This window comes from Anarhichas minor, unplaced genomic scaffold (assembly GCF_050575085.1).
Source record: "Anarhichas minor isolate MPS153535 unplaced genomic scaffold, ASM5057508v1 ptg000012l, whole genome shotgun sequence".
Lineage (NCBI taxonomy): Eukaryota > Metazoa > Chordata > Actinopteri > Perciformes > Anarhichadidae > Anarhichas > Anarhichas minor.
The window spans coordinates 9,386,604-9,394,963 of record NW_027466458.1 but is presented as its reverse complement, the minus strand read 5'-3'; the positions used below and the strand labels follow the sequence as shown (position 1 = coordinate 9,394,963).

The 8,360-nt window shown below is 45.6% G+C and overlaps 1 protein-coding gene and 1 long non-coding RNA gene across 2 annotated transcripts; both read left to right on the top strand.

The window, feature by feature from the left end:
• The first annotated feature begins 1,955 nt into the window (after positions 1-1,955).
• Positions 1,956-2,617, top strand: LOC142948189 (uncharacterized). Its single transcript, XR_012953461.1, has 2 exons — positions 1,956-2,295; positions 2,369-2,617. It is a non-coding gene; the product is annotated as an uncharacterized LOC142948189 (long non-coding RNA).
• A 1,884-nt stretch (positions 2,618-4,501) lies between these two features.
• On the top strand, positions 4,502-7,980 carry rtn4rl2a (reticulon 4 receptor-like 2 a). Its single transcript, XM_076090691.1, has 4 exons — positions 4,502-4,639; positions 5,154-5,380; positions 5,563-5,796; positions 6,016-7,980. The coding sequence occupies exons 1-4, from the start codon at positions 4,582-4,584 to the stop codon at positions 6,874-6,876; spliced, it is 1,380 nt and encodes a 459-aa protein (XP_075946806.1). The 5' UTR covers positions 4,502-4,581; the 3' UTR covers positions 6,877-7,980.
• Positions 7,981-8,360: the final 380 nt, after the last annotated feature.

Here is an 8,360-nt window from a genome sequence, read left to right as displayed (position 1 = left end):
GGGAGGGAGCATATGAAGACAAAGAGAAATGCGATGTAGGACAGGGGAGGTGAGCTGAAGAATAGCACGAGCGTCTTTGTCGGTGACAATTAGACAGACTCTGAAAGATGCTACATGTGTGAGTAGTAGATGGGCCGTGCCAATGAGAAATGTGTTACTAATATGACAGCCTGGGTCACCATCCAGAAGTACATGTCCTGGTTTGCTTTGTCTCCCTGGTTATGTGCGTGACACTACGCTGCCATGTGCTGTTTACTTCAGAGTATGTCTGCGTCTGCATTCATCTTTTACTGCATGCACGCCACACTGTCTGTTGTCCTCCTGTCCTTCCGTACCTCATCATTAGTGTCGCCCTTAGGGGCACAAATACACTGAGCGTCCAAGTTGTGCTTTGTGTTGACTAATGAGATGAACCGTGAACATGTAAAAGCCATTCCCCGTCACTGAGTGACCTTATTAAACCGACAGCACTCCAGGATATTAATAAAGAGAAGCAAATGTTTTCAAGCCAATGTGAATTGTGCAAAAGGGGGCTGCAGTTCAATAACAGGAAGATATTACCTTTTATTTAATAGCTTCATCACAGGCCAGAGTACAGAGGGATGTGTGTTGTTACCTTGGCAACAGACACACCTCTACTACAGTACCCCATCGCCCTCACTAACACGCTCTCCGACCTGCTGGCAGTGTTGACGGAGTTGATGTCACGCGGGAAAGAATTGCGCAGCCACACTTGCATCAATGAATCCAGGAGGCTAATTTACATCAGCTGATTGAAAATGCAATCAGTTTATCTCCGGTTGTCTCACAACACAGAGAGAGAAATAACAACTGTGTGTGGTAGTTGGTGCAGTGACGCACTCCTCAGTTGGTAACTTACAGTCAATAAAGTGAAGGACAGCAGGATGCAGACAGAGGGACAGATGATGACAGACGTGCAGATGGACAGATAGGCAGGCAGATGTGCAGGAGTGGGTGCGGCCCGGGGAAGTCTCCTTTTTTTTTCTGTGTGGGGATTACACAAACACAACGTAGCTATCATCACACTCATTGAGGAGACAGTGCCCACACAGTACCGCAAACCTGCTGTGTGGGTGACTGGCACAACACTGATTGACTGACACTCAGTGGTGGCATTTAGACAGAGTTGCGCCTCAGCAGGCAGGAATGCAAGCACACGCACTTGCACATGCAGCTGGTACTGTGGGTGTGTGTGAAGGGGAGGCCTGTGAGGTGTTGGTCCCGGATGGCCAGTGGGCACCAAAGCTCGTCCACAAGTCCAGATAAGGACAAAGCAGGAGGTGTGAGGGAACAACAACACATACCGTGTCATGGATCCCCTCAATTACTCATTTGTTTATGATGCCTGTGGCTCAGTTGGCTTCATGCAAAATGAAGCTTGTGTGTACATGTGTGTGACATGTGACTATGTTGTCCCTTGTATACTCATCTGTTGAGCCGCCTGTGTTACAGTATTATGAATGGGATCACTACTGTTGTCTACCTCATTGTGACTCTCAATCTGAGCAGCATTCAACATTTATTTTCAATGTCAGACATTCAAAAAAAGAAATATTATCCGAGGTCGACTATGCTATTTTTCTCTTCTTAGTGTTGCTTGTCTAATCTTAAACTAACTAAATGCTCTTAAGAAACTGTGCCTACAATTTTGAGGACATTTACAGCTCTTTATAGCCCCTCCTGTAGCTCTTGGCGTAACAACAGAGCCTACAAGACCAAACTAACCGATGATCGATACAAGCAAGTGAGTGCAATAAAGCAGAAGGAAACAGGAGAGCAAACAAGTGTGTTGTAAATTGTTTGAGTGCATGTTTACTTTTATTGTGAAGAGCATGAAAACGGAAGTGATTTTACTGTGAAGAGACAGGAAGTAGCATGATACGTGCTTCTTCACGACAACAATGATGATGATAAGTGAAAACCTATATGTCAGGTGCAAGAGCGCGGTCTGTTTACTGTAACAGTTGTTATACTGCAGTTTCAGGAAGTAAAGTGTTCCGTTCAAAACCAGATGCGTCTTGGTCGTCAATTAGAAGCTCCACTTCACAACATTTTGGTGCCGAAACCTGGGAAGTCATGACTGTGAGACTTTAAACTTTATTGAACATGTCCTGTTATTATTAATAAGAGTGTAGCCGGCAATGAAATGTCCCTCCTGGGCTACTGTGGAGCTGGGTAGGCCTTAGCCCCTCCTACTTCCCAATTTGTTTGTTCCACCATAAATAGCCATACCATGAGCTGCGTCTTTCCCTCTCTCTGACCTCCAGGCTCTCGGTAGGTGTGAACTTTAGCTTTGTAAGTGAGACATATTTGCCATGGGTTTCACCCTTGTCTTATTTTACTCTAGGTCCAGCTCCAAAGAGACTTCCACTTCCCCGTCAAGCCCTCCAGATGGGTGTTGTGCAGTGAGCAGGCAGGAGACGTTGACTGCCACTGCTATTTTGTTTAACTTATCAATTTAGTTGTATTCATGGTTTTGTTTTGCTTGGTTTTGCCTCTATTATAACCTGTGCCAGGTATATTAGATATATACCTTTTTATTGTCTAACATATTAAATTGTTGTTTGTTGCAATAAATGTTTTAATCTTGGGGTAATCCTTGGTCTCAGTAAGTCATTCACTGCCACATGTACCCTTAAATATAATCTGTGGGCTTTTGAGTGGTTTGAGCCGGTATTAAAGGTGCAGTGCACGGTAAATACGAAACCCAATCCGGGCTTCGTCGTGGCCCGTGGTCACAAGAGGAACCATATCCCGTTTTTTTTTCGGGATATGCGGTTGCAATCTCTGACTCAAGCGCATCCGTCTCCGTTTTCGTCTTCAATGCCTTTGTCTAAGTCGAATAAACTTTCTTCTCTCGTTAACAATAGTGTTATCAGCTCATGGAGTCTCTCACAGTGTGCAAAACAAAGAGTACCATTTTCGAGAGGCCTTAACAGCTGATGGCATCTTGAAAGCCTCCCCAAGTCTCAACTAATCATTTCTCAGAGCATATCCTATACTTCATTCTAGTCCGTATACTGTAGCTGCGGTTGCTCCTGCTGGTCCTTTGCATTGCTGTATGTATTTAGAGCGATACTGATTACGGGTCACTGGATAATGAGATGAAAACATCTACAATATAATGCAATACAATACATTAGCCTTGCAAATAATACAAACTTGGTTTGTTTATTAACTCAAACTTGAGGCTTTACAGTGCTCCTGTATCAAACTAAAGTGTTTCTAATATTTTGTCCACCCTATTCACAATGGAGGAGCAAATCTTTAGAAATACGTAATGAAAGCACCACGCCACAAACTGAACTTCAAATTGAAATATATTTCAGGGTCAATACAATTAAAAGTGTCATAAAGGTATAACTATAGTTAAACTAACATTGTACTTCACTCAGTCCATTAAAGTAGTAAAGTACTTCAAATTACATTCAGTCAACGAAAAGGCCAATGACAAAGTTGTATTCATCACACTGTATCATTGTCACAAAACATGCTATCCTGCTGTCTTACGGCTGGTGGTTTAACACAAGCGAGGACAGCTTGAGGCACACACACAACAAAACAGACTTGAAGTGCTGTGCATCTGTTGTGCTTTGCTGTCTTTCTGCTTTCTGGCTTAATTACTAGCCTCTTTCCCCCATTTATAAACCTAATTAACAATAGATGAACAGGTGCAATAAAACCAGAGAAATATGCCTGCAATTGACAAGTCCCATTCAATTCTACAGATTGTGTTAAAAGTGATCCAAATCGAATTAAATAGTATAAAAAAGTGCATTTCCATCGGACCACTCTTGCCTTGTTTAGCCACTTATATCTCATCTTTAAATAAATGATCTCAGGAGCTATAATTGTACAAACAGCGTAACTGGACCATGTCGTATTTAACCTCTACAAAAAAATACTACTCTATCACAGTTGCTTTGAATGACTCTTCTGGCACCGAATTTTCCAATGTTGACTCATAATTCGGGGGCATCCTGCTTTCCTAAGGCATAACCATCTAGGCCCATTTTCTGTATCTTTCTGTCTGCAGCGCTCCGGAAGCATGGCCATAACAGTCTCTGAGAGAGCCAGCCAGGAAACGAGCTGTGCGCTCTTCTCCTACTCGTTCTCTGCTGCTCCACAGTCATCATTACCAGGCACCGTGCCTTGCCCCCCCCTCCTTCCTCACCCCTCCCTTCACTGTTTCTACTTTTACTCTCTCACCCTCCCTCCTTCTATGTGCGTCGAGAAAAGTCTCCTCCTCTCATAGTCTGAGCGCACGTCTCCAACCAGTCTTTGCGCGCGTACAAACTCTCCAAGAGAATCCCCACGGTCGGCCCTCCCCTTTCCGTTTTTTGCCGCCCTCATTCATTCATGACCCCGGATCGATGACGTAGGAGATTCCTTGGTGCCCACTGCCGTAGGCAATAACGGGATGCTTGAGTATATATGAGACACTGGTAGCCACCAACCGGCACACTCTCAGTCGCTCCGACTCGGGAACCAGGGCATCAGCGGAGATAGCAGGCTTTAACTTGCCCTCTTAGGCTAACTCGCTTTGGGCTTTGGTTCAGGATGGACACCTCTTCAATTTCTCGGAGCCGACGATGCTCCATCATGCGCAACTGCAAAAGTAAGTTTGTCTCTATATTCTTTGGTTTGGGATACATGGACGCAGACATAGATCTAGTGCAATGCTGCTTTTCATAAGTTTTGCAACAATTTCTAAGTTTTTAATCCCAGAAAGCTTGCTAAAGATAAATGTAACATCGACTTTGATATATGATTGGATAAATGATTAAAATTAGAAAGGAAAACAATGTGCGACTTAAATGGTTTAATGTGAAATGGAATATAACAGGAACTTTGTATTAAAGCAAAAAAAGAGCTGCTAAGTTTTGACACTTGTGTGATTATGCTGTGCGTAAAGGTCGGTGCGTAATGCCGAGACATAAACTTAAGTTATTGTAGAAACACGCAGCTGTAAAGTTTAGACAGTTGAGATTTAATGCCAACCGAAAATACCAGTGCAGAAGGCTCAAATGTACACGGGTTTGCACTCAATATGCTGGTGTGATAAATGAAAACGGATGATTTCAGCACCAGACAGCTCCCGCTCACCTCCCTCTCTCCCTGCTCTCCTTCAGGCGGTCTCTCCCTCTGGCTGGTGGTGTGGCTGGTCCTCGGCAAGCCAAGTCCGGCATCGGCGTGCCCGCACCTGTGTGTGTGCTACCCGACGCCCATGACCGTGAGCTGCCAGGCGCAGAACTTCACCACCGTCCCGGTCGGAGTGCCCTATGAGTCGCAGCGTGTATTCCTCCAGAACAACCGGATCACGGAGCTTAGAGTTGGCTCTTTTGGCTTCGGGACTCAGGTAAGAGAGAGTGTGAAAAGAAAAAAAAAAACCTTTTGCTGGAAGGGAAGGGGAAACGTGAAGCTTAAATTGTAGGCATAGAAAAGTTTTATTGCAGGATGATTTTGAAATGTTCCACATTTACAGTTAATATCAACTAAGAAGAATAATCACCGTTCAAGTCATGTGTTTATTTGCTTTAGGTGCTGTGGCTGTTCGCCAACAACATCACGTGGATTGAGGGAGGGGCATTTAGTGAGCTGAGGGACTTGGAGGAGTTGGATTTAGGGGACAATCCCAGCCTCCACAGGCTGGAGGGGGGAGCCTTCCGGGGACTAGAGAAGCTCCAGAGCCTCCACATGCATCGCTGCCGACTTAATGCCCTGCCCCATGACATCTTCCACAAGCTTTACAGCCTGCAGTTCCTCTACCTGCAGGTAGGAGCGCTGGAGAGACATACATAGCATGCATTTAACTCTGACACACAGTTGGCACACACGCACTCGCACACAAACGCACACACACATATGCACAACGAAACACATGCAGCCACCCACACATACACACATCTTCACAATCGTCCAGTTACAATTATTACAAATGATGTCTGTTCTTTTCATGCTAAACCCCCTCCCTTCCTTGATTTTCTTCCTCAGGAGAATAATCTTCACTTCCTGCAGGACGACATCTTTTCTGACCTCATCAACCTGAGCCAGCTTTACCTGCATGGCAACCGTATCCGCACCCTGTCAGAGAACGTGTTCCGCGGACTGGTCAACCTCGACCGCCTTCTCCTTCACGACAACCGCGTCAGGCAGGTGAACCGTCGCGCCTTTCGTGACCTTGGTCGCCTGACCATGCTCTTCCTCTTCAATAACTCCCTGGCTGAGCTACCAAGCCAGACCCTGAGGGACACTCAGGGCATTGAGTTCCTCCGCCTCAACGCCAATCCCTGGTCCTGCGGGTGCGAGGCCCGCGCCCTGTGGGAGTGGTTCCGCGAAGCCCGTGTCTCTTCATCGGAGGTGATCTGCGCCTCTCCTTCCACCCGCCGCAGCCAGGACCTCCGCTTCCTTCGTGAGATGGACTTCGCCCTCTGCCCCCTGCCAGACCCTGGCTCCATCGCCGGCTCCACCACCACCACCTTCAGCACCAAAACCCGCTGGTGGTTCCACAAGAACAAGCCCCAGTCATCAACGAAAGGTCTCTTTGAGAAATCCTCAGAGACTGTCAAAGCTGGTTTGTACGGGAAAGGCCCATCCACAACCACCTCAGTAGTCAAGTACGAGTTGGGGGAGGAAGAGCTGGCGCTGCCCAAACTCGACGAAGAAGAGTACTGGGTAAACTACGGCAACGAGGACTCAGGTGTCACCCTGCGATGCGTCGAGCTCGAGTGTCCACCTGACTTCGACCTGCCTCCTTCTTCCTCCTCTCCCTCATCCTCCTCGCCGTCTTTTTTCACATTACTAACCCTTTCCGTTTTCAGCCTCTGCCTCAACCTACACCTGCTATTCGGCTGAATTTAACTCTTGGTACGACATCCTTTCCCTTTCCAGCCTGTTTTAAAGGCTGTGAGGATACCTGTTGGACTCTACACCCCCTTTGCCCGCTTTGCTGTAAGCCATTCCTCAAGGAACAGCGAGGGAGATAGGGGGACGGTTAGATTCTGAATCTACCACCTACAGGGCGTAACACTTTTCCGGGCTGATAAGAGTTCTTCAGCGAAGCTCAAATATATCGACAATACTCTACAGGTATGGCTTTCTGTGTCTCACCTGTATAGTGTCATATTATGATTCCCTGCAATCAGGGCTACGAGGACTGAGTCCATCACTAATGTCAGTGCAATTTGATAGCAGTCGTGAATGATGTTGTCAATTTTGTCACTTCAACTTAGTTATAATTGCTATTAGTGCATCCAATTAACTGGCTGCTAATACAATTACTGTTAGAATCAGTGCTCAGTAATGACAATACTGTAACCACTTAAAGTGTCATGTAAATAGGTATGTATTTTTGTGATATTTGATATCTGTGGTCCACTACAATCACTTTCATCTTCATCCAGGAGAGAAGGCTAGTGCTTCTACAGGACAGAGCACAGTGAGGTTTACGATGAAACAGAGAAGAAAAGACAATGTGCTGTGAGGCTGGGAGGGAGGGAGAAGAAAAAAAGGAACGCAGGAGGGATGTCAACAAAGAAGGAAGGGAGGCAAGGATATGAAAGGGAGAGAAAAGGGAAGGGTTGTTCCGAGAACTAGCATTACAAAGAGGAAGAGAGAAAAGGAGGGAGGAGGGGGACAGTGTCCATGCAGCAATAAGAAAAGAGGCAGTTAGAATACAGCGAGACGCTGTAAGGACAGTGCTGGCAGTAGAAGCAGCAACTTGCAGGAGATAAGTAATAAATCCACTCATCCGTGGTTGTCTGATCCATCCAACTCACACCACTGCACCATGTTCTGTAAACATGGTGTCGTTTGAGACAACCACAGGGAAAGAATGCTTCCTGTCAGGAAGCTGGAGATTTGGGTTTTTGGATGTCTTTCTGTGACATATTGATATACTGTGTAAAGATTGTTGATTTGGATGCAGATGAAGATCTTGATAAAAAAATTCTCAGAATATTTCTTGAATCATGCTTTTTCTTGGGGCAATATTTGCAGAACTTACTCAAAACCAATATTTAAGGTTCTTTAAATGGCCATTTTGTGTTGAAAGCAAAAGAAAAGAAAAAATTGTGGGACAAAACAACTAAAAACAAGAACACATTGTGACCAAACCGTGAAAACTGGAAGGACTGGCCACATAGACCTGATGTCACAGTAAGAGGTGTTCAGAATGGCTCTTGCTGTGATGAGTATCTGTCTTTGTGTGTCTGTAAGGATTCACAAGCTGGCACCTCTGCAAAAGGCAAATACGTCAGTAAGTTTGTCACTCGACTGACTCATCGGTGGGCGATGCCAGATGGACAGACGTGGTGGAAATTGGCTGACTTGTAAATACA

Coding starts and splice junctions, on each gene's coding strand:
- rtn4rl2a (XM_076090691.1), top strand. CDS start 4,582: ATGGACACCTCTTCAATTTCTCGGAGCCGACGATGCTCCATCATGCGC. Junction 5,381..5,562: donor CTTTTGGCTTCGGGACTCAG/GTAAGAGAGAGT, acceptor TATTTGCTTTAG/GTGCTGTGGCTGTTCGCCAA. Junction 5,797..6,015: donor TGCAGTTCCTCTACCTGCAG/GTAGGAGCGCTG, acceptor TTTCTTCCTCAG/GAGAATAATCTTCACTTCCT.